We start from the raw sequence: 26246 nt of genomic DNA, 5'->3' as shown, positions 1-26246 counted from the left end.
GCATTCAATGATCCCATGCCAGGCATTATTCCCAAAACGTGAACTCATTAATTCTCACAGCACCTTGTGAGGCAGGGGCTATTACTGCCCCACTCAATGGACAAAGAATCTAAGGTCCAGAATGACAGCAGACGGCGCCCAAATAGAGTCAGAGCAGCTAGCTGGCTGTCCAGCCAGGATTGAACACCAGTCGGGCCAAGTCCAGGCTACCCGCTCCTATGGCCCTTGCAGAGTTCACCACTGCAGGAGGCTGCTTTGCCAGCACTGAGCTGTCTGATGTCGTGGCAATGGCCACTGCAGTTGGTTGTCTGATGTCAGCGATCGCGCTCTGGGTTATGCGTGGGGCCAAGGCTGGGGGTGCCCATCCCACAGCAGCCCCAACCTGAAAATGCTTTACTGCCGGACAGGCAGGCACCCTGGGGCGTCACACGGAAAAACTGACAGGCAGAAGGAGCCCCTGTGTTTCTTTCTCACCTCACCCCGCCTTGGTGGCCCTGGGCTGAAGTGCTATCCTCTCCCTCTTACTCTTCCTGTGTTAGTCTCAATGGCTCTGAAAGTCTATCTATGCCCATCTCCCTGCCTCTGTCTCTGACTCCATTCCTGCTTTATCTCACACATACGAACATACGCATGCATGTGGGTGTAAGAAAACATCCTGTATCAGGACCCACTTGGAACAGCCCTCATCTGAACAGGTCACTTACAGACTCCAACCAATACTTTGTCTTGTCCCCGGGGGCAGAGCCAAGGCAGCCCTTGCAGGGCCCAAGAACCTTCCAGATTGGAAGACTATCATCCCGTAGGCTCCTGGGGAGCAGGGTCTACCTCATTCTAGGAAACTAAGAAGGTGAGTCCAAAAGAGTGCAGTTCCAGTGGGGCTGACTGGTGCCCAGGGTGGAATTTCTGGTGCCTGAGATAAGATTGCTTAGGGTGGAGAGCCTGAATACAGGGTTCTCTAACATGAGAGGAGTCCACAGGTCTCACCTGGGTCTTCACCTCTCAATCAACAAACTGTTCTGGAGCACCAACTACCCACCAGGCTCTGTGCTGGGCCCTCGGGATGCAGTAGAGAACGGACAGACCGGGGCCCTGTACTCACAAAGTTCCTGAGGGAGACAGACGTCAGCCACACAGCCAGACTAGTGAGTTTGTAATTAGACACTGTGCCATCATGGGCAGAACAGCTCTGCCAGCCGAGGAAGCGGGGTCCAGAACAGATCCAGAATGCGTTCATCGATGCTCTGGACCACAAGGATAATGAGGAAAAGACCCAGCAGTTCAGTGCCCTGAGACCCAGGGGCCTGCCAGAGCAGGGGAGGAGAGCGCTTCTTGCCTAGGGGAGCCCACACAGCCACTGCTCTCTGCCTCTCCAGAGCTCCAGACACAAATCAGAGAAGCAGGTGGGCCTCCCGGTGTAGAGTCTGGGGCAAGAGAAGGAGTCATGGACACTCAGGCTATCTAAGCCAGAAAGGCCCTCGCAGGTTTCTCACTGCTATTCCCCGTTTACAGACAGTGAAACTAAGGCCCAGAGAGGGAAAGTGACTTTTCCAAGGAAACAGAGAAACTGAGTGGCAGGGCTGGGACCAGGAATTAACTCTCAGTCCAGTGCTCCTTCCACTGCACCCCAATGCCTCTCAGATCTACATAAATGATGGTGCTGTTCAGCACAGGAGGAACTGGGGTCTAGGAAACGGCAAGATCTAGGTGGCCCACGGGCCACCAGGATCGGCATCTGGGCACTCAGGGCCTGGGCCCCATTTATGGATCTACATATTTTATTTAACAAACATTGATTTGACACTTACTATGTGTCAGCACTGTTCAAAGCACTTGCCAATTATTGACTCATTAAACCTTCACAGCCCTATCAGAGATGATGTCTAATGGCCCCATTTTACAATTGAGTAAACAGAGGCAGAGAGATTATGAAACATTCTCAAGGTCACATACTAGTAAGTGCAGAGCTAGGGGTCAAGCACAGTCCACTGCGCAGGGCAGCCCTTGCAACAGACAAGCCCTCCAGCTATCCTGAGGAGCTGGCCGGCCATACGGCCCAATCATGCAGGCAAACTTCTCACTGTTCGGACAAGTTGGCAGGAGCTTCCAAGGCTAGGACCAGGGAGGGTCAGCAGGAAACCTGTGTGTATGCACCTCCCATTTCAGGGGCGGGGAGCAGCAGCCCAGCCAAAGCCCAAGGCTCCAGAGAGGCCCCCAGGGAGATTCAGCAGCCCAGGCAACCCAGACAGGCCATTCCCCGGGAGCGCACCGCGGCCAGGTATCCACCGGTTTCCCTTATTGCCTCCACTGCAACGTGCGTGGGGTTGTGTCCCCAAGACCTCATCATGAGCCCTGCACAAATGGAAACCCACCCCCTTCCTTTCTCCTGCAGACTCTACTTAAGGGAGGCCAAGTGTTGGCAATGCCCTCCTCAAGGAAAGGAGGGTACCTGCCAAAGGCTATTTAATAAGCTTCCCTGTCCTGGCTTCTGATCCAAAGTCCACTGAGATTTTTGTTCCGGGTTGGGAAGAAGGGTGATGCGGCTATGGCAGAAACCAGGCACAAGCCAGGGAGAGGTGTGGTCCCAGGAATTCCAGAGCATATGACGGACTAAGACCACCCCAGCCTCCACCAGCAGCTGCTCGGGTGTTCATTCTTCCCAGAACAGGAAGGAGCCAGACCTGTGCTCGGGTGTCGGGGCAGTGAAAGCCTGGGCTGGGGTATGCTGGCCCCACCTTCTACAGAGCCCTGCCTCTGCCCCAACGTACTATAAAAGAGGATGATGAGCCTGAGCTGCCTTAGGAAACTGTAGAATTATCTGTACACACCCACCCCAGCCCAAGCTTTAAATCTGCTAACTCACTTAGGAATTTCTGGGCTCTTACTCATTGGGTCTCCCATCCCTAGTTTGTTTGTTTGTTTGTTTATTTATTTATTTATTATTATTTTTTAACGTTTATTTATTTTTGAGACAGAGAGAGGCAGAGCATGAATGGGGGAGGGTCAGAGAGAGAGGGAGACAGAGAATCCGAAACAGGCTCCAGGCTCTGAGCGGTCAGCACAGAGCCCGACGCGGGGCTTGAACTCACGGACCGCGAGATCATGACTTGAGCTGAAGTCGGAGGCCTAACCGACTGAGCCACCCAGGCGCCCCTTTTTTTATTTTTAATTTTTTTTAATTTTTTTTAACGTTTATTTATTTTTCAGACAGAGAGAGACAGAGCATGAATGGGAAGGGTCAGAGAGAGAGGGCCCCTCCCTAGTTTAGAGGTCTACAGATTCCATTTGGAATGGCCCTCCCCACAGAAGAGTCAGCTAAGACCCATTTATTTGTTATTTCAGTGACCACTGAATCCCTACGTGCGCTGGAGCCTGTTCTCAGAATGGTGGACGCAGGCAGACAGGGAAGCAGCCTGCTCCCGAGATCTGACCTGGAGGATGAACATCGCTGATGCTGGTGCTGACACTGTAGGCAGGGACTGTCCTGCCTTGTTCTGGTCTCTGTGACCCTAATGCCAGGGGGCACGCTCTCCTACCACTTGCTACATGCATGTACCTGGCTCTTCCTGGTGGCACTAGCCTTGTTCTCGGGGTCCGTACTGCCAGCGGTGAGGTGGGACAGGACAGAGCAGGCATCCTCAAGTTCAAATGCATGGGGTTTCTGGCCTGTAGTCTGCAGATCCTAGGTGAGACCCCTCCCCCTTACTGGCCTCAGCCTTCCATCTCTAAAATGAGGCTAGAGAGGGGTGTCCAGCGGGCCCAGCTCTGCTCCCCCACTTTCAGTGGCCAATCCCAGGTGCCTCCAGGCTCTCTCACTAAAGGAATGAGTTCAGTCAGTGGGTTTTAGAAAGAGCACAGGCTTTGGAGTCCAGAAAAAATGTCTGAGTGTGACTTATCTTGGGCAAGTCATTTTAATGTCTCTGAGTCTCTGTTTCCTCGTCTGTAAAATGGGGCTATTACAGTCTGCCTCACTGGGCCCTGTGGAGGACCAAATGAGCTGGTGCACGCAGAGTGGCCCGCACACGGTAAGTGTGTAACAACAAGGAAGTAACGACGTCATTGTTGTGTTGTCGTTGTGGCTATGCTCTGAAAATGACCGAGTTCACCTTGAGAGGGCCGATGTAAAGAGTAAAGTTAAATGGGGGCGCCTGGGTGGCTCAGTCGGTTAAGCATCCAACTTCAGCTCAGGTCACCATCTCATAGTTCGTGGGTTCGAGCCCCGTGTCGGGCTCTGTGCTGACAGCGCAAAGCCTGGAGCCTGTTTTGGATTCTGTCTCCCGCTCTCTCTGCCCCTCCCCTGCGCACACTCTGTCTCTCTCTCTCTCTCTCTCAAAAATAAATAAACACTAAAAAAAATTTTTTTAAGAGTAAAGTTAAATGTGAAAATATCTGCAGAGGGTCTAATGGACAAGAAAGCCCTGACATGGTGCCTGGCATGGACTAATAGGTGATAGTCATTACCATCTACTGAGCAACAGGTTCATCTTACGCATGAGGAAACTAAGGCACAGAAAGGTGACATGGCAAAAACAGTGGCAAAACAGGCCATATGGCCCCACGGCCTGGCCTCTGAACCTGTGCGCTCTGCTCCCAAGTCACGTTCCCCAGGCTCTTTCCTCCTCCTGCCATCCTCCTCTTCCTCAGCAACTTCAGACAGCAAGGCCAATTCCCAATCTGCTCACAGGAGCTAGATGCCCAACCACAAGGAGAAACCCACACGCAGTAAAAGCCAGGAGACCAAATGTCCACCCGCAGAGCCGTCCCCGAGACTGTCCCTGGCTGGCTTCTGCCTCCAACCTGGGCACACATCGCTGTCACCTCGGTAGTGTCAGCCTGACCTTAGGCAGCTGCAGGGACACAGGTGGCTGAGGGCCTAGGCCATCTCCCTTCCTGACTGCAGTCCAACCAGCCTCATGCTGGTGGGAGACTTCAGGCTTTGGGGAGCGATCCCTAACCCACTGCGCTGTGCGAGCTCCAGGGTCAGGCCGGGTCTGGACTACCAAATTCCTGGGAAGCCTTCAGCACAGAGCCACCAACTCAGATATGTGGAGGCCAGCCCCGTGACCTTGGCTGCTAGACACAGTGCCTCCTGAGTCTGCTCGCTGCTTGGACTGCTGGGCTTAGGCCCAGGCCACTGCAAAAGAGGGTCGGCAGAGGAAATACCAGACTGAAATGCTGACTTTGCTGCTGTCTTCTCTGAGCTCCAGGGCAAGACCGATCCCCTCTCTGGGCCTCAGCTTCCCTGTTCCTAAAATGAGCACTGGGGTTTGACTAGGTCAGTGCTACTCAGAGTGTGGTCCACAGAATGGGACTGATCTGCAACTTCTTGTTACTGGTTTGCTATTCGGTAATCAGCAAAATCAAGCGTTTGGAAACTTCTGTAGCAATTTCACACGGCCATGATACCCAAACGCAAGACCAGTGGACTGGGCCTACTGAATAGGCTACAAGGCTGGTCCAGGTGTTATCAAACCGGCATGAAGAATCACATGTGGTGTGAATTTTATAAAAGTATGAGGCTCGTCCCCACAGGTGGTTAAAGAAGCCTTGCTCTAAATGTTCTTGTTTCCACGAGAGCCCACGAACCAGGCCTCCATCACAGTACCTACACCTGCAGTCGGGATGCACGATCCTGTCACCCAAACTGTTCCCTCTCGACCGCTCCTGGTATGGAGAATGCCACCACCGTTCACCTGTTTGCCTGAACTAATACCAGCTGAAAGCCTTCCAGGAAAAACTACCAATAGACAGCAAACAGCTAGAAAAAAATCTGGTGACATTTCTAAATTCCCAAGATTGGAAAGAGAAATCCTGCTAGTTTCCATGAAGAAACCTTAGAGAATCAGCTGAGTGCTTGCGCTTCTTACAACACTAAAGGCTAGGATGACAGAGCATCACTCTCAGGTTTCTGGAGAAGAAGGACTCTAGTCGGATTCTCTCTACTTAGGAAAGGGATGACTCAAATGTGAAGGCAAATATTTTCAGACTTACAAAGACTAAGAAAGAATGCCACCCACAGACCCCTTCTGGAAAAATTACTTGGGAGAGCCCTCTAGAAAAAAAAAAAAAAGAATCAGAATCAAGGAGTCAACGAGACGGTGGGTACCTGAGAGATGGGGGAGGAACGAAACCGGAAACATTTATACACTTAACTGCTGATAACATAATTGAGGAGTTAAATGCAATTTAAAAAAAATTTTTTTTCAACATTTATTTATTTTTGGGACAGAGAGAGACAGAGCATGAACGGGGGAGGGGCAGAGAGAGAGGGAGACACAGAATCGGAAACAGGCTCCAGGCTCTGAGCCATCAGCCCAGAGCCTGACGCGGGGCTCGAACTCACGGACCGCGAGATCGTGACCTGGCTGAAGTCGGACGCTTAACCGACTGTGCCACCCAGGCGCCCCGTTAAATGCAATTTAAATAAATGACTCTTTTTTTATGTTTATTTATTTTTGAGAGAGAGAGAGAGACAAAATGTGAGTGGGGAAGGGGCAGAGAGAGAGGTAGACATAGACTCCAAAGCAGGCTCCAGGCTCCGAGCTGTCTGCACAGAGCCCGATGTGGGGCTCGAACTCACAAGCCTTAAGATGATGACCTGAGCCAAGGTCAGACGCTTAACTGACTGAGCCACCCAGGTGCCCCTAAATAAATGACTCTTAATAACAGGACTAATGTTTCAAAATGGTAAAAATCAGGAAAAAAAAAAAAAAAAGAGTAACAGAAACTAAAGTTCCAGACGATTTCAACAATCCCTAGGAGGCACAGAGGAAAGCAAAGAGAAGTATGTGCTATCTAACACATTCACTATGGGCAGTCGGAGGTGAGGACAAACTATTCTAGATCTGGTGTCATGGCTGATATTGACATACATTTATGGAAAAGGTAAGGGTAAAACCCCTGGCAGACTAGAGTTAGGGTGTAGAATTTCAGAGGAAATTCTGCAGAATAATGGGAGGGCAGTCTTGTAACACAAGTGACACTTATCATGAAGCTATAGTAATTAAGTCTCAACCTGCTATAGGAATAGACACATTAATGAGGGAATGAGGAGGGAGGTAAAACTTGAAAAATAAAACCATACCATTCAAGGGGGGGAAGGAGTGAAGATTATATAATCCTGTGGTGAAGACTACAGCATCAAAGGCAAATGTTTATATATATTTTTTTAATTTTTTAATGTTTATTTATTTTTGAGAGAGAGAGAGAGAGAGAGAGAGAGAGAGAGAGAGAGAGAGACAGAGCTTGAGAGGGGAAGGGCCAGAGAGAGAGGGAGACACAGAATCTGAAGCAGGCTCCAGGCTCTGAGGCATCAGCACAGAGCCCGATGCAGGGCTCGAACTCACAAACCGCGAAATCATGACCTGAGCCAAAGTCGGACGCTTAACCAACTGAGCCACCCAGGCGCCACCCCCCACCAAAAAAAAATATTTAAAAAAACTTATAGATATATTAGTCATCAGAAAAATGCAATTCAAAACCACAACGAGATACTACTTCAAACTCACCAGGATGGCTATAGTTTCTAAAATGGGAAAATAGCAAGTGTTGCTAGAGAGGCTATAGAGAAATTGGAACGCTCGCTCACACACTGGCAGTGGGGATACAAAATCATTCAGCCCCTTTGGAAAACAGTCTAACAAGTCCTCAAAAAGTTAAAGTTGCCATGTGATCCAGGGATCCCACTGCTAGGTATATATTCAAGAGAAATCAATACATGTGTCCACACAAAAACTTGCACACAAGCATTTATGGCAGCATTATTCATAATAGCAAAAAAGGTAGAAACAGCTCCAGTGTTCATCGATGGATGACCGGACACATAAAATGTGGTATATCCATGGCTCCATCCATCCATGAAATAGGCTTCAGTCATAGAAATGAAGCACTAGCACCTGCTCCAATATGGATGAACCCTGACAACATGATGCTAAATGAAAGAAGCTGGTCACAAAAGACCAAATATTATAGGATTCCATTTATGTGAACTGTCCACAATAGGCAAGCCCACAGAAAGTGTCTTAGTAGCTGCCTTGGGCTGGGGTAGATGAGGGATGACAGCTAAAGGGTATGATTTCTTTTGGAGATACTGAAAATATTCTCATATTGATTGTGGCGATCGTCGTACATGTCTGTGAATACACCGGGAAAAAAAAAAAAAAAACATTGAATTATACACTTTAAATGAATGAATTCTATGATACAGGGATAAGATCTCAAAAATCTGCTATGAAAACAATTTATAGACATGACTGACTACCTATCAATCCAAAACCATCTAAAACATTATTTTAAAGAATAAAAAAATAAAACACAAAAAATCCTTATTATATAAAGAGCTCTTGTCAACTAATAAACAGCCCAGTTAAAAAAAATGTGCAAAAATACTTGAACAAGCGACTCACAAAAGAGACAACATAAATGACTAAAAGGCATATAAATAAATATTCAACATCTCCAGTAATCAAGGAAATTATCCTCCTTAAAAATGTAACAATGCATTGTTGGTGAGGCTGTGGGGAAACGGGCATTCTCTCACCCAGACTCCCAGTTTCCTTGGGACTAAAGGGTTTCTCAGCAAGCAGGACTTTCTGTGCTAAAAAGGGAAAGTCTTGGGCAAAGCAGGATACACCAGCCAATGTAAAGTTCTGATCGAAAGGGAGCATGGGTGGCTCAGTCGGTTAAGTGACCAATTCTTGATTTCGGCTCAGGTCAGGATCTCACGGTTCCTGGGATCAAGCCCCTACCACTGCCCACCCCCGTCAGTTCTCTGCTGACAGAAAGAGCCTGCCTGGGATTCTCTCTCTCCCTCTCTCTGCCCCTCCCTTCCTCTCTCTCTCTCTCTCTCTCTCCCTCTCTCTCAAAATAAAATAAATTGTACTGATCACTAAAAAAAAAAAAAAGTTCTGATCATAGGGGCACCCGGGAGGCTCAGTCAGTTAAGCATCTGACTCTAGATTTCAACTCATGGTCTCATGGTCTTGAGATCAAGCCCTGCATCGGGCTTTGCACAGAGTGTGGAGCCTGCGTGGGATTCTGTCTCTGCCCCTTCCTTCCTAGTAAATAAATAAAGTTTAAAAAATAAAAATAAGATACTGATCATAAATCAGTACAACCATTCCAGGGAGTCTTTTGGCAATAAGTATCAAGAACCTTTTTTATATAAATACATACCCTTTGGCTTAGAAATTCTGCTACCTGGAATTTATTCGAACAAAATATTCATTCATTCAACAAATATTCGTGGAAGGTCAAACATGTACATACTAGATGATGCTGGGGATACCAAGAAGTACCTATAAGGATTTTTATCTCAGGTGTTTGTACCAATGAAAAATTGGAAACAACCTAAATGTTGAATGACTGGAGATTATTTAAACAAAAATATTTCACCTACTCAATAACATACTCCCCAGGCACTGAAGACGATGTTGTAGAAGAATATTTATTGACATGGAAACATGGATACACTACGTTGCCGAATGGAAAAAAAAAAAACAAGTTAGAAAGTTGCGTGCATCAGTAACCCCAGTTTGCAAAGTAGATATATGTGTGTAGAAACAAATGCCTGACAGGATACACCCCAAAATGTTAACAGTGATTATCTCTGGGTGTTGGAATTAAGAGTGAACTTCATTTCCTTCTCCTGGTTCGACTGTATTAAATGTTTTCTTCATAATAAACATGAATCAGTTTTGTAACAACACAAAAAAAGTCAACTGCATTTAAAAACAACAACAAAAATAACAACAACAAAAAAAAAAAACCCCAAAAAACCACCTGCCATGCCTCCATCGGAAGAAGCCCCAGGAAAGGAGGTTGCAGAAAGTCAAGCGTGTGTTCACACTTGATCTGGCAATGGCAGCTACCATTACTGAGTACCTACTACATGCCAGGCACTTTGCAGGGACCATCCCCTCTAATCCTCACAAGAATCCCATCAGCATCTCATCTGGCAGATGCGAGTTGATCCCCAGTAATTGCACAGCGAATGAGAAGCAGTGCTGGGGTTGGAATGCAGGTCCCTGCCTCTACCTTGGCTAGGTCTGCTTGCTCCTGAGGAAGGGCAGAGAAAGGTCCTGAGCTGGTAGGCCCTCTGCCCTATAGGCCCTTGTCCACCATCCCTGCAGACAGTCCAGGGCGCGACAGAAGAACAAGTTAGCAAGGGTGGGGACACCAGCAAAGGGAAGGCCAGCTGGCAGAGGTCAGGGCTTGGGGCAGACTAGCCGGTACTCCTCGCCTGCTGGGCGACTTTCAGGAAGCCCAACCACATCCGGCCCCAGGAGTTCCCAGGCCCTGTGCACGCCCAGAGGCAGTAAGAGAAAATCTCACAGGGCCTGCAGCTGCCCTGCTAAAGCAGCAGGAGGAAAAGAGTCTGCCAGCTGGGACCTTCTCCCTGGGCTCGACGATTCTGGCCAGTCCTTTCCCCTCTCTGGGCCTACAGGACGGGGTGTGAAGGCTGATGGCTCCAGGACCCTCCCAGATCTAAGTCCTCTGAATCTCTGGCCCTTCCTCACATAGGGCCCGGCAGGAAGAGGAAGGGGGTGAGGCACCCCACCCAGCTCCCAAAGGAGCCCCCTCCTCTTCCCCTCAGCTACATTCCCACCACTATTTTTAGAACAGACCACAGGGAGCATCTCCACCAGCGCTGCCATGCCCAGAGCTCCAGGTAAAACAGCGGCCCCATTCATTCCACTGCAGCAAGAACACACCCGGAATTTATAGACCAGCCAGCTGACTAGACAACCTCTTCCCCTGGACCATGAGCTGGACCATTTCTTTCTCACTATTTCCATTACAGCCCGAAGTGGTGACTTACTTTTCCTAGTGACAACACAGCTGAGTGAGACAAGGGGAGCATCTCTAGGACAATCTGTGCCCCTCCCTGCCATCAACCTGGCCGAGTCTTCAAAAGTCATTAAAGAGGAGCAAAGCTAGGGGTTTGCATCCTACTTAGAACTCTAGACCAACTGCTTGGCCCTTGGCCAAGTTCTTACCCCTCTCTTGGTCTTGATTTCTTTTTCTTCTTCTTTTTTTTTAAATGTTTATTTTTGAGAGAGAGAAACAGAGCATGAGTGGGGGATGGGCAGAGAGAGGGAAGCACAGAATCTGAAGCAGGCTCTAGGCTCTGAATGGTCAGCACAGAGCCCAATGCAGGGCTCGAACCCACAAACAGTGAGACCTGAACTGAATGAAGTCAGACGCTCAACAGACCGAGCCACCCAGGCGCCCCAACTTGGTCTTGGTTTCTATAAATCAGCTTATTAATCAGTTGATCTTGGTGTAAGAGGAGGGATGATTTTCAGTTCCATGTTCCCAGGGTCTATGGTTCTATCAAAATTCTAGTGGTTCATAAAATAAACGCTACGTTCATCTGCTTTGGGATATGTGCCGAGTCGTGTTCCCAAAGTCCATCTGAGAGTTGATTAGGGTCTCGGAATGCATTTTCCCCCTGATATCAGTGTTATAAATGGTGGTCAGCTTCCTAGGCTAGCCCACTGAACCCTGAATGTTCTTCCACAAGGACCAACAGAACACCGTAACAGAAAACCACGGACATTTCAAAGATACTGTCGTAGAAAGTTTACCTGCAGCAGGGTTTGAGTACAAGAAGATGCACAGTAAAGTCAACGAAACAAGTCAATGGTGACTTCTGGGGAAGAGTCCAAAGGAGAATCTGACCACATGAGAAATGAAAGGCACTGCATATTGATTACTGCAGATTTCACTTGAAAGTTAGCTTAGGCCATAAACTCAGTAGTTGGGAAAGTTAAACAACATACGTGCATACATATATATGTGAAGTTCAAACAAAAGAGTGCAGTGCATAGAAAGGAAGAAGGAAGAGGGGAAGACTCTGGGTTGGAGAGCTCCTTGTAACTGGCTTCCCAGGGGCCAGCCTGGAAGGAGGCATCTATGGGTGGGGAGGAGGCAGGGGTGTGTTTATAATGTGGGTACCGGTGATGAGGACCCTTCCCATATAAAATCCACAAGTATACCTATGTGTCACGAGTACGTGATGAATATCAGCCACGTACAGCATTTGTATATATCCACGCGCATACACCCTTGTTTCAATGTGAAGACCAAAATGTCTTTTCTTTCTTCTTTTAATGTGCTGTTAAAGTCCTGAGGCTTTGAAGATGACTCCTGAAGATCACCCACATTCAACTCCCTCATTTTTCTTGGTAAGGAAAACAGATGATCAGAGAGATAAAGCAATCTGCACAAAGCCACACAGTGAGTTACCAGCAAAATCAGGATTCGAACCAAGACCTTCAGAATCCTGCTCCAGTTTTCTCTGAGGGAAAGGGGCTCAGGGAGAAGGGAGCCCCACACACCGGGGGAAGAGAACTATGAGAGCAGTTCTGGTCAGTTCTCCTTCGCCTCCAAGCATGCCAGGAGTCAGCACGGAATACGGTAGTATCTATGACCCTGAAATGAACCTGGCCAGATTGCTTAATAAGCTAAGTGGGGATCCGGGCTATGGTCTCACAAATTGGAGGTACAACAGAGAAAGCTTTGAGACAAGAGAGTCAGGAGACCTGACTTCTAACTCTGACTTGGCCACTAACTTGTCCCATGACCGTGGCCAGGTCACTTCCTTTTTTTTTGAGCCTCAGTTTCCTCATTTAAATTCTAGAATATGAGAGGCTTGAATCATATGACCCAATTCAATTCTACAACATCTACTGAGCATGTAGTAAGGATGGGGCAGTCACAGAAGAAGAAATAAATAAGATTATGACCTCCACTGGCTCCCAAGGAGCTCAGTCTTGCAGATGAGACATATCTGCTTAACACACTGTGCTAAGGATGAACAAAATACCATGGGAGCACAGAGAAGGAAGCCATGACTTCTGATGCACGCCTGAGAAAGGTGTCTCAGGAGAGTGGCCAGACCTTAAAGGCTGAGGATTGTGTCTGACAGGGAGAGCAGAGCAGGGCAGGCAACCTTGGGTGGAAGAAACAGCCTAAATGTGAATGTGCACCAGGAGTTAGAAGGGGAAATAATGCAGCGTGGCTGGGCTGCAACCACAAAGCAGGAGTACAGTGCACCCAGGAAGAGACTTGAGGTCCACGCCGAGACCTAGGCTTTACTCTGACAACAGCTTCCCAAATGGTCTGGACACAGCTTGGATGGTCTGTGATTGCCCGGAAGCAATAGCACAGAGCAGTCAAAAGCAGGTGCTCTGGAGCTGGGCTGCCATGTACCAATCCTAGCCACCCTAGCTGTGTGTCCTTGGGCAAGTTTCTTAACTTCTCTAAGACTCGGCGTCTTTATCTACCAGTTGGGTGTAACGAGAGGCGATGTGTAACGGGGACGATGAACCTTGTGAGGCCGTAGTGAGGATTAGAGGGACAACACAGATCACCGTATAACTGCTCCCCGAATCACCTAGTGTTATTATTCTACCCTTAAACCAAGGATAAGGAAACAATTGCAGGATGGTGGCTCTGCTCAGAGAAAGGCTTAAGGGAAGATAAGGTCAAGAGAGGATGGAAGGTAAGGTCATGCTGTCTTCATTAAGAGCGAAAACAAGAATAGCGCCATAGCCGAGGCAAAAAGCAGGACGGTGAAGCAGGTGGTCTGTCCGTAGCCAAATGGGCCTCAAGCAGCAGAGAGAGGAAAGCTGGAGAGATGGGAAAACAGTTGAGCTTTTCAGGGAAAAGACTGTGCTTTCTGAGGGGATATCTGAAATCCAGTCCAATTGATTCCCAGGTACTTTTGGTTGAGACTTGGAACCAGTCAATTAGCAAAATCTGGGCCCACAACCCAGAGCAGACTCTTCCCACCCTCAGCGAGGGTGAGTCAAAGGCCTGCTTCCAAGACTCATGTTCAACCATACCAGGTCCTGAACCTGAAGCTGTCCCTTTCTGCCTTTGGCCACAGTTCCTTCGCTGCTGGGTACCCAATACTGTGTCTGCTGATCCTCTTAAACACCAGATTCCAAAGGGGAAGGGGCATCAGCCGACCGTGCCGGTGCCCCTGTGATCCCGTCTTAAGGAGCTCCACCCCGCTTTTCATATCAAATCTGGCATGAAGCTCCTGATCTTTTCTGGGCCACCCCTCAGACACACAAACTTTGGAAGCTTGTTCTCTGCGATATGGAGGAGACGTCTCATTCATTCATCCTAAAGCATCTCCTCCAGAGCTTAAAGGGCCATGGCTTCTACATGAAGGCTATCACCCTCCTGCCTCTTCCAGGAGATGATTGATTTCTCTACTTCCATCCCTAAAAAGTAGAACTTTGCATCTGGGAACAGCAATGGGTTAGGGCTGAAAGGCTTTGGTTTGAAGACTAGCTCAGCCTCTTACTAGCTGTGTGAGCTTGGATATATCATTTAACTTCTCCGAGTCTTAGTCCCTTTCATCTATACAGTGAGGCTGCTGGTGGCCTGGGGAGATAATGCCTGGGGACCCCAGTCGCTATCTCAGAAGCCCCTGCTGTCCCTGTACGGAACCCTCCCACAAATTCCCTCTGCCTTCACTAGGTGCCGTGTGTAAGAAATGAGGGCTTTGGTGGCAGAATTTATGAAAAATATTTTAAAGAAAGAATTTTTTTTACAAGACGTCCATAAATAAATGTCATCATGATTTCCGATAGGTTCCAGCTCCCAAAGGGTCAAAAGGCCAGGCCAGCAGAGACTGGGCATGGCTGTTTACAGGAGAGACAGAGTTTCAAAAGACCCAGTGCCTGAGACATAAGCAAACACAAAAAACGGGACCAGAGGGTGTGAAGGAAACTTAAGGGATCACTTTGTATTCAAATCTCACAGATGGCCTTTTCAACAATAAATGGTTGTGCTCCCATCCTCCCGGCTCCCAAGCCCCAGACACCAAACGAAGACAATTGGACCATCAGGAAAGAGGCCATTGTGTAGGCTTCTCAGCATGATTTATGTGGAGGGCGGGGCCCAGCCATGTTTCCCGTGATTATGACTCTCAGATGCACTTTCGATAGCATGTTCATCATCCTGGATGGCTGGGACGGACCGGGATGCCGAAGAGCAGTGGCCACCCGGTCATGTTTCATCTTCTCCAGCCCATGAAGCCAAATGAATTGTCTTATCGATTTGAGAGGCAGAGCAGCAGTGGCGCTGGGGCTCACCACAGTCACCGGGAAGACTGGCCCAGGCCCTCCAGGAGCTGACGTCTGCTCCCCCTGGAAGTGGCTAGGCCTAGGACCCCAAGTCAGCAGCTTGTCAGGACCGGATGGGAGGAAAGCCCTGTCCCCAGGGCTCGGTGTTATGTTCTCGTTCTCCATTTCAGAGAATGGCCAGGGTTCCTGTCCTCTGCACCTGTCTGGTGGACAGAGGTAAGTCACCAGGTCTGGCAGAGTCAAGGTCGCTGCCTTCCCAGACAGGCGATTCTCCTGGGCCTCACATTCCCCTTAATGTCATTTTATAAGGGAATCAAATGAAATCAAAGTGCAGCTTGCTGTCTGTGCAGACGCAGCCGCTCCGCCTCTCAGAATTAACCCTGCGGGCTGAGTCCTGGCTGACAGATGCTGTGTATCAGTTGCCCCACTGCAGCCCCAGCCTATTCCCCTGCGGGGTGGGGGCATCAGCCTGGTCGCTGGCAGATACATCCCATCCCCTGTTCAGGGGATGTCTGATCTTGCCTAAATGGAAGGTGGTGGACATAGTCTCTTCTGGGCCATGCTTCTTGGAGTTCAAGTGGCCACAGCAGCTGAGCAACCTCACCAGGCATAAGAGCCCTCTCTAAAGACACTGAGACGGCCTTCTAGGACACAATGCAGAGACCACCCAAGGTCCAGGGGCTTCTCTGGTCTGAGCCATCTCTCTAGCCTCTTTGACCCCCTTTTTCTATGCAAGTGACTATGGTCCTACACATACCTTTTGTGTACGAGCTATGTCACTCAGCCCCGTGACCTTGGGCTTCCCTCCCTCTAGGTCTTGACAGTTAGAGAATGGTATGAGAGCTGTCCAACCCTGGGCTCCAGGCAGTGAGCCGGAAGGGCTCTAATCACTGTCCCTTAGTAGGTCCTAGTAGGTCACTGAGAGAGCAAGACAAAGTAGAGGAGAACAAGGGGAGGTGGGGGGCAGGGAATTCTCTCTTCTTATCCCAGAGCCTCCACCATATCCAAGGGTCTGGAAACTCACATACCTACCTCCCCAACCACTACCTAGGAAAGGCAACCATTGCCCCTCAGAAGGGTCCTAGGTCCTACCTAGGATAGGCCACCAAGCCCCTGGAAGACTGAAGGGACCCCCTAACTCATCTATTCCTACCCACTTGGATGCCACCTTGGGCCCTCTGATCTTCTAGAAATGTCCCTGAGACTGACTCCCTTTCTCAAAGCCTTCAGTGGCTTCCCACTGTATCTAGAATGAAATCCGTAAAACATTAACCACCATGGCCCTACACGATCTGGCCCTCACTCATCTGGTCCGCCTCTTCACTCAGCTCTAGCCACACTGGCCTGGCTTCTGTTGGCCCCAGCACACCAACCTCCTTCCCATCTCTCCTCTCCACAGGCTTTTCCATTTGCTGGAACACTCTCTCCAAAGTCTGACTGGCTAACCCCTTTCTGGCCTGCAGGTCTCAACCTAAAAGTTATGATATATTCACTGCCCCCCACCAACAACCCCCCACACACAGCAACCTAAATAATATTTTCTCTTAAAGGAATCTTTTTCTTTGTAGATGATCAGTTTGTAATCACGTGTGTGCATGTGTGTATGTGTTGGTGTTGATCTATTTAATGCTCGCTCCCCTACCAGGACTGAAATCTTGACAGAAGCAGAGACTATGTCCACCTCATTCTCCACAGAACCCTCAGCTCCTAGCCCAGAGCCTGGCATAAAGTAGATGTCCCCAAAATATCCGCTGAATTAAGAAATGAATGAATGAGTACAGATGCAAAATAAGTGAATGAGTGGAGATATATTCTGGCAGTGGAGGACGATGAGATTGTTCTCCATCAGGGCTGACCTCTGCCAACCTCTCTCCTGTTGCCCCCAAGGCAGGCACTGGAACCGCAGGAAGCCCAGATGCTATTTCTTCTCCTTCTTCCTTGTAGGGAAAAGGTTTGAGTCTTCTCCTTTTGGGACCTTCTGATGCCAGTGTGCCTGTACCCACAGGGCCTCTCATACCACTGTGGTCCTTCTGGTGCCAGTCCACACACACCTGTGGGGCCACTCCCTTCAGATGACCCGAGGCCCACCATCTTGGTCCTCCGTTTTGGGTCCAGTTGAGGTGAGGTTACTGTGTGGTAGGGGATGCCCAAGAAAGGGTTAAGTTGCCAGAAGCAGAGTCCCGCCCTTGGGTTTGCTCAGCCAATCAGAGTCTGTCCTGATGAGGTAAAGCTTCTATCCTGGGTAGCATTGGTTGAGTTGGCAGGCCCCATCTCCTGCTGGAGAGAGCCATAAGGGTGGAGTTTCTGTGGAACCAGACAGAACTGGAATTAGCTCGCTGTCTACTCTGGCCAGGGCTGCCTGACTCCAGGACCTGCCCCTGTTCCTTTCTAAGGTGCCCAGACAGACCCTGGCATCTCCGGGGCCCCGCCTCTAGCTGACCAGTGGAAACGACAAGGTGGCATGCACTTCGGCGTCACATCTGGGAGAAGTCTCACAGCCAGAGCAGACCCAGGAGGCCTCAGTTTCCCTGCCTGGGCCCTGGAATACAGCAGGTGGTTACCAGGAAGTGGCACGGAGCGATCATCGCATGAGCGCAGAGCAGCAGCATTCAGCTTCAATAAGCAAGGCCACTAGATGAATCTTCCTATACAGACAGAGCTTTAAAATAATGATAATAGCAGCTAGTTCATAGAGTTCTTCTTGTGTGCACATTGCATGAGTTAATCCTCACGAGAACCCTGTTAATCCGTCCACTTTCCTGATGAAAAAACTGAGTCTCAGCAAGGCTCGGTGCCTCCCCTGAGGTCACAGAGTGGTAAGAGTTTACGTTTCCCATATCGCCTGCCATATTATTATTGAGCAATCTGTTGGCATATCTGTCTCCACCACCGGACTGCGATCTCACAGGGAAAGAGTGTGGCAGATCCGTCCGCGCATTCGCACCATCGAGTCAGGGAGCACCCTGAGAACAGAGCGGGTACTGCATCGCACTCCTCTCATACCTGATGGCTGTCAGGAGCCCACTCTCCTCGGAGGCTTCCCGTCGCCCGGGCCAGTGCTGTGCACGTGGTGGGGGCTCAGTGGAGGTTCACCGAGCAAACAATCGATGTGCAGCCGTGACCCCACCGGACCGCTCTTAGGTCCCATCGGGCACCGCCTTTAATAAGTGGACTGCCACTCCCAGTCACCTCTGCCCCATTAAAGGAGAGTTCCATAGGACAGGTCTCATCCATCTCTGTGACCCCAAAGGACCTGACCTAGCATCTGGCACAGAGCTGGCATTTATCATGTATATTTGATTGAATGACCAAAATAATATGCAGTGGTCTCTCCCTACTGGCTCAGAACCTCAGTGGCCACAGGCAGGACCACCTGTGAGTTATTCTAGATTAGAAGCATCATAGCACTCCCTGTGGCAGGGAGTCTAGTAAAAGGTATCCCAGGCAGAAGAAAGGTAGGTTCCCTCCAGAAACAGATAAAGAAGCAAGTGGGCGGGGTTCTGATAAGAAAGAAGGGTGTGGTAAGCAGAAGGAAGCTGGGTCATTCATTTCTACAGAGAGAGGGAGAGCTCATACAGGCCAACCCGACCCCGGAGCCTCCTCCCCACCACGGTCAGCTCAAAGTGAGCCGGAGAAAGGCAAGGGGGCCCCCAGAGAAGGGATGGAGGCTGGACACTGACTGCCTCATTGTGTCCACGCTGCCACAGCCGGATCCTCCCTTCCCCACCAGCTGCAACCCACAGGCACCTCAGACACAGCACAGAAAGCCTGTGACTGCCGCACCCCCAAGAGGGGAAAGAAAAGCTCTGGGCCCTAAAGGCAGCAGAGTTGACAGGCAGTCAAGTCATGTGGAAATCCGCAGGGTCTGGTTCCCTGATGGAGACTGGATGAACCCAGGCCCTCCAGGATCATCTTCCATGGTAAGCTTTCATGATAATCACAAAGCTCCAAGAGCTAGAAAGAGCCATCTGACCAATACATGAGGGACCACTGAGGAAGAAGCTGCCAAAGGTCACAGAGCAGGTGGCGGTACCTGCATCTATGTTGTCCTTTGCATCCACCTTCTTCCCGGTCCCTCTACCTTTCCCAACAAGCATTTCACATTCAGGGCATCCCATTTATGTTTCACAAATCTGGGAAGAACTTTGTGTTCCTTGAGATGTTTGAAGAGTCCCTCAATCCAAAGTGCCAGCAAACACTGTTGAACAGGGTTGAGAAGGGGCAGCATGAGACTTTGGGGAGCTGTCTTGCAAACCCCTCCTCCCCCGGAGAGGCATCTGAGTTAGGGCAGGGAGCAGCCTGGCCAGCAGTTTCCCTTGTACAGCAGAAGGTGGAGCATTCCCAGAAAGAACAAAGAAAAGGTGTTTTTTTTTTTTAAAAAAAAAAAAAAGGCATGCTACTCAGTCAGGACGAATTGATCAAGTGGGACTCTTTCTGCCTGAAAAGCAAGAAGCTGGGGCCTGAGCACTGCTTGCTTGGCCTTCCCTTTTCTGTCTCCCTGGAGGTCAGCAACCTTAGCAGAAAGGCTGTGGACCAGCCCTTGGCAAAGACATCCGTGGTCACCTCCGAGGCTGCCAGGACCTGGTAGAGCTGAGCACTGGTGGATAGCTGCTGGGCCAGCTGGACGGCCACCAGGCCACTCTACGGGATGAGAAAATCATATTTACCGGAACTTCTCTCAGGGAGCTTTTTGGAAGACACGAGAAGAAGTAAGTCGCTAAGGCTCTTTAAGTGTATATGCCGGGGGTGGGGGGTGAGGGAGCTTGCGCTTGAGACCCCAAGGGGCTCACCTAACAAAAGATGTTTACATAACTCCTTTCTAAGGAGTGAGCCAGTGGGATGTGCAAGGGCTGGGACAGGGCCCCATTTTCAGCAAGGAGGCAACTCTGAGGTTGTCTCAGTGGTTAAGCCCTCCTTTATGCTTCTCCACCCAACACACAGCTTCTCCATTAAATACACACTTCAAGAGTTTTGATTTGAAGAAGTGTCTAACTGTTGCCAGCCCAGGGTTCCTGTATGTCCTGGCATGGCCCTGAAGCCAGGCCCCAAACCCTGAGGCCCTTCCAGCATCAGCCAGCCAAATCCGCAGCCTACGGGGACCAGAGCCCGTCTCAGAAACTCAGACTAGGGTGCCTCGGTGGCTCAGTCGGTTAAGCGTCTGACTTCAGCTCAGGTCGTGCTCTCACGGTTCGCGGGTTCAGGCCTCTCATCGGGCCCTGCGCTGACAGTGATTGCGATTCTCTCTCTCCCTCTCTCTCTCTGCCTCTTCCCCTGCTTGGGCACTCTCTCTCTCTCTCAAAATAAATAAATAAACTTAAAAAAAAAAAAAAAAGGAAGGAAAGAAAAGAAACTCAGACTATCTTCAGTCGCTCAAACTTTCCTCCCAACCAAAGACAGAGAGACCTCCCAAGGCCCTGAGAAGATTATTGCCAATGTACTCCAGAGCCTGCAAACTCTGAAGTTAAAGCGGAAAGAACTCTTTCCCCCGGACCATAAAGAGCTAAGCGCCAAATATAAGAAAGCTGGGGGTGTGAGTTCAGCCATGGGACATCCCAGGGACCACCCCGGTGAAGAGAGTGGCCTGGTTTCTGACCGTGACCAAGCCGGCAGCCTACAGCCTCAGAGACAGGTCTCTGTTTAGTAGAAGAACCTGACAGCGGGACGGTAGCAGGAAGCAGCTGGGACAGAGGTGGGGGCAGTGCGCAACCCATCAACTATGATTGATTGAGCACCTACTGCATACCGGGCACTGTGCCACGGACTGCATATGCACCATCTCATTTCATCCTCCCAGCAACCCTTCGGAGGAGGAACTGTTGTCCCCAGACGGGGACGCCAAAGCACTGGGTAGTAGAGCGACTTGCCCAAGGTCACAGCACCAGCCAGCAGTAGAGTGTGACTCGAATCCCCCCCCCTCTTCCCACTATCCTCCCTCATCAGAGTTACTCCTGCCCCTGGCTAGCGTAAAACAAGATAACTTTCAAGTCTGGGATTACAGAATTCTCAGACTCTTACTCCCTTCCTTAGGGAAGAGCTGGGGAGCGGCCGTGCACCACTGCCATTCCAGACGAGGCTGCCCAGGAACCTTCTGCCCTCAGCAGGCCTGTCCCCACAGCCCCCGCCGTATGCTTGCTGGAAGCAGGGGGGAGAAGAAAGGAGATCAGCGAGTTTCCCGGCTAGCGCTCACTGTCATTCACCCTCTCCCCCTGAGCCAACAGACCAGCAACTCAGATCCTTTCACAGCCAGCTAAACCAAATCCCCAAATTTCCAACGCTTCCACCTAAGAGAAGCCACCCGTGGGCCTCAAATGGGAAATACAACCGTGCCTTGTGGCTGGCATCCGGCTGACAAAGGGGACGGCTATGGTCCGGGTCCCGTCCCATCCCCTCTAATAGGGGCACGGGACCAGCTGACGGGTGCCTATCTCAGGTCAGCCTCAGCTGGGAGGCTCTGACCTTCCGTGATGCTCCAGCTGGCCGGCCCCCAGTCCCCAGCAAACTCCACTTGGTTCCACTTGGCTGCGGCCTGCATCGAATTAGAACAGTTTCTGTCTCAGACATCTCCTCCCAACAATGCCTCCCCTCGGCCAGTGTTAGGCACCAGCTTGCTGCCCCTGGGCATGACCTATCCAATAGCAAAGGGGGGCCACATGCCAGGCAGCAGTCGCAGGCCAATCCAAATTAGACCGTGCCACAGGCAAACCATCGGACAGAGCCGAGAGGTGATGGCCATGCTCCATTAGGCTCTGTCACTCTACCTGAGCAGTGTGAAACCCACTCAACAGACCCAGTGAAATCGAAATCCACTCAACAGACCCAGTGAAACGCCAAAGGGGAGAGACCTTCAAGCACGGGCCTCCTTGCCAACAGCTTGTTGCTCAGATCCAAGTCCTAAGCTGGAGCTGGTCCCAAGCTCAATTCGGAGGCTTGAGGGTCCAGGCTGGCGGAGGGGAAGCCGGGCAGCCAGGGCTGTGGCCACTGGCAAGGCCCTTACCTTGCTCTCCGGGGGCGAGGCCGCCAGCTGTTGCTGCTTAGCGATGTTCTCCGACAGGCACCAGCACACTCGCTTCTTCTGCTCCTGTGAGTGCGCTTCCAAAGTGAATAAGCACTCTGCCTTCTGACGTCAGGGAAAATAGAGAAAAGGATGGTCAGGGCTGCTCCCTGGTTCAGGGGGCTCCCAGGCCCAAGCCCATCCCCGGGCCCCAGAGGGCGAGGCTGAAGCAGGGAGGGGAATGCCCGCTAAAAGCCACAAATGCACACCAATCCCCAGTGACATCGAGGCAGCCAGAGGAGCAGGGAAGCCGGTTTGGGGGCCAGCTGGCGAGCGAGCGGTGTGCCCGCGGGTTGGGGGGAGGGTGGGAGGCGCTGGTTCCCAACACAGTGGAGGCCTGTGGAGAGCCACAGGGCAGCAATGGTGAGGTCACCCCCGGGGACAGGCAGCACAAGGCAGCAGCTGGGGGAGCACGTGGGGAACCCAGAGGGCCAAGGTCTCCAGCCCTCTGATGCTCTGTGGAGCCAGGACCCCTCCTCCAGCTCGCAGAACCTCCCCTCCTCCCACCTCAGCACACTCTCTGATCACAAGGCCGAGATCAGATGGGCAGTTGGACAGACACACCAACAGAATGCAAACAGAAACTCGGGTCCCTTTAGAAAGTCTTTGCAGGCATGGTCATGTGGCCTCCTACAGCCCCACCAGCGCCTGACACATGAGCTGGGTGTGATCGATGACGACTCAGCTCTGCAGCACGCCAACAGACTTGGGCACCGGCACTGCTGTCGTTTACATCTCGCTTTGCTATCTGACCTTGTTAAGTGCAGGCTCGTCTCCCCAACTAGACCAGAAAGTCCTTCCGGGAGGGCCTTTTCCACCTTGGCCTGGCGCAGAACTTGGCAAGTAACGGCCTCGGTGAGCTCTGGCTCCTGGAGGCACTTCCGGGATGAGGTCAAACCCGGGCCAGCCTTGGCACCAGTGCCAGGGCGCTGCTAAGACCCAGGGAGTCGGCCCCTGGGGAGTCAGCACGTGGGGCGGTCCAGCAAGCCCAGGGCCATCATCCACTCTAGGACATGCTGGTCCGAGGACGGCAGGCTCTTTCTGACTCCACTGGAATTTGATTATAACCCCACAGCGCTGTGATTATATGAGCTCAGCCAGGGAGCTAAGAGCAGGAGCTGGATGGCTTGGAACAGAGGAAAACAACAGTGTTTCTAGGCGGTCCTCCCCCGTTTTGCAGTTGGACAGACCTGGTTGAATCCCAGCTTTGCCACTTCCTGACTCTCTGCCTCAGGAAAGTCTATAGAATGGGAGTGGTAACATCCCTCCCTCTCAGAGCTAGTGAGCGGGTAAGTAACGAGAGCAGTCCGAGACCTCAACAAACAGCAGCTACTGTTGTTATTACCCGTACTTCATTTATCTAATAAATATTTGTGGAGCACCTGCTGATTTTCAGGGACTATACTAGGTCCTGGGGGTGAAGAAACAAATAAGAGAGACCAAGCTTTGGCCCCCAGGTTGTGGCAGAGATAATAAGCCAATAAACAATTAAATAACATTATCAGTTGTGAAAAGGCCAAAAGGGAGAGATCCTGTTTGAGCCTGGTGGTCAGAGAAGGCCTCTCTGAAGGGCCAGCAAGGCAAGTGCTCGGGAGAAATCGTTCCAGAGAGAAGGAACAGCACATGCAAGGGCTCTGAGCTGGAGTGGTTACCAGCATCATCTAATAGCGCTGGGGGTTCTTCTCTGTTCTGCTACCCCACCCAACCCCCAGGGATGTCACCCTTCAGGGCGGGGGCTGGCTCCTGTGCTAAGTGTTCCCGGGGGAGCCAGCCCTGCCTCTCCTGCCCCAAAGTGCCCAGAAGCTGATCTTCCTAAAGGCATCAGAGGAGAAAGGGAACAAAGTGCCGCCCCTTGGCTTCGGGGAACCGGGAGGATGCGGTGAGGCAATCCTACCACTTAACAACAGATTCCTTCCACTTCTCAGAACCCCCAACCCACTGCAGGGGAAGGACACGCCCAGCAAAGAAAGACCCCAAGATTCCCCGCACGGAAGCCAGCTGGGGGCGGGAGCCGACCTGTCTCTTGAGGCTCCCCTGGCTCTTGAGGTGAGCGGCGAGGCAGGGACCATGGTCCTTTCCAGCTTGGAAACGCTGCATCTCCACAAAGCTGGCCCTGCCTCTACCTAGCTGTTTGGGCTTCAGCAAATCCCTTCATCTCCCCGAGCCAAACTTCCTCCTCGGTTTCTGTTCTGAACCTGGAATTCTGCCTAAATAACAATTCGTTTTACCTCATCATCAATTTTAAAGAGCACTTTCCCCATCCATGCTCTCATTTTGATCTTGACAATTCCATGAAGAGGGAGAGAGGGCTTGGACGGTTACTCCCGATTCAAGGAAGGGAAAAACAAAGGCTCGGGGTGGCTAAGGCCTTCGGGAGGTCTTATGGCCAGTGAGCAGCAGAAGAAAGACCCAAAGCCTTGGAGAACCACCTGTTGAGAGCTCCATCGCCAGCTAGGAGGCTGGCAGAAACGCTCCCCCTTGCAGACTGAGCCCAGAGGCAGCCAGCCTGCAAAGCTTTCAGAAGAGCTCTATCGGCCAACGAGTCTCACAGCAGCTGCAGAGCTCACTGGTAGCTTTTTGTATAACCTGCCCTGCCCTAAGCTCCAGGATGGCGGTCCCTTCCCACCAAAGTGCAGGAAAGCCCTCACAGTGACAGAGCTGTCAGCATCCTAAGCTTGAGACATCCCCGTCACACGCCATGCTTCACACAGTGTGAAGCACTTCACCAGTGGGGTCTTGGTCCTTCTTCCAACAACTTGCAAGGTAGAAGCTGTGACTCTCTCCATTTTCCTGACATCCACAAGAACCACTTCCTCTACCCTCCCCTGTGGATAATCTCCTTTTAGAAAGTCCTATTTCGCTACCTGGGATGGTGACCATATGACCTGTCCCAACAGTAGAGCTCAGGGAAGCTGGGTGTCTGGCTCTGAGAGCCTGAAGCTGAAAGCCCCATAATGCTAGAGAATCCAGAAGCCTTCTGAGGCACCGAAGACCTAAAGCCAGGCCTAGCCTGGGGCCAGGGGTTGGCTGTCTTAGATGGGCAAACATTTTGGGAAGGCCTTTCCTCCCAAGGTTCCTTTCAAGGAACTTTGGAGGCTGGTCTGGATGAGAGAGAGAGCACAGAACCAGCTCCCTCCAGGGAAGCTAAATTCCCAGCTGTGGAAATCCGTCCACATCAGGGACCTCATTGCCAGCCTGGCGGCCTGCATATGAACAGTCTCTCTTAATCCCCCATGTGATCACCTCATTGCTTTCGATGCTGTTGCACACTGTGCCCTGTAATACCAGGACCCATGGTCAAGGCTGTAAACAGCCCTGAAGGCATCCTCACATGACTCACTCAGAGGCAGGACCTCCTGATGGCACAGCACTGGGCCCGGACAACTGCATTCAAACATGAGCATCCTCAAATCCAACCAGAAACCCAGGTCCTCCTGGACTCTTTAAAACCCTCATCTTGGGGCACCTGGGTGGCTCTGTCAGTTAAGCCTCCGACTTTGGCTCACATCATGATCTCACAGCTCACGAGTTCAAGCCCTGCGTTGGGCTCTGTGCTGACAGCTCAGAGCCTGGAGTCTGCTTTGGATTCTGTGTCCCTCTCTCCCTGCCCCTCCCTTGCTCTCTCTCTCTCTCTCAAAAATAAATAAACATTATGGGGCTCAAACTCATGAGCTGCGAAATCATGACCTGAGCTGAAGTCGGACGCTCAACCGACTGAACCACCCAGGCACCCCAACATTAAAAAAAATTATCAAAAAAAAATCAACATCTTGCCTTACCTCCTTGTTCCTGAATTAATATAATCTTCGTATGAACTAAAACCTCTTCTGCTACTATTTGTTCATTTGCTTTGGCAAAAGTCCTCCCATTTAATTCTAATAACCTTATGACACAGGTAGGAAGGAAAGGCACAGCTGTTACCATTTTCCAGATGGGAACACTAAGGCTCAGAGAGGTTAAGTCAGATGCTGCAGGAGACCTCCAGAAAGGAGATTCAAATTCTGTCTTCGGCCTCCTCCAGAGCCTGCAACCTTACCACATTTGTATAACTCTAAATGCACATTACAAGCAACATGAGATATCCCTCTTAGCTT

General features: G+C 50.7%; 1 protein-coding gene across 6 annotated transcripts in view; it reads right to left on the bottom strand.

The window, feature by feature from the left end:
• RGS3 (regulator of G protein signaling 3) overlaps window positions 1-26246 on the bottom strand; it is a 122355-nt gene that overhangs the window by 33652 nt on the left and 62457 nt on the right. For 4 of the 6 annotated variants that reach the window (XM_030293554.1, XM_030293555.2, XM_030293562.1 and 1 more), the window contains one exon: window positions 22096-22218. In XM_030293554.1, coding sequence (XP_030149414.1) covers window positions 22096-22218 — 123 coding nt within the window. Of the gene's footprint in view, window positions 1-14734; window positions 17406-22095; window positions 22219-26246 lie in introns of those variants that run through there. The other 2 variants (XM_030293556.1, XM_030293561.1) reach the window with 1 other exon arrangement.

This window comes from Lynx canadensis, chromosome D4 (assembly GCF_007474595.2).
Source record: "Lynx canadensis isolate LIC74 chromosome D4, mLynCan4.pri.v2, whole genome shotgun sequence".
NCBI lineage: Eukaryota > Metazoa > Chordata > Mammalia > Carnivora > Felidae > Lynx > Lynx canadensis.
Note: the sequence above shows the minus strand (reverse complement) of the source record. Positions and strands in the feature narration are given on the sequence as shown.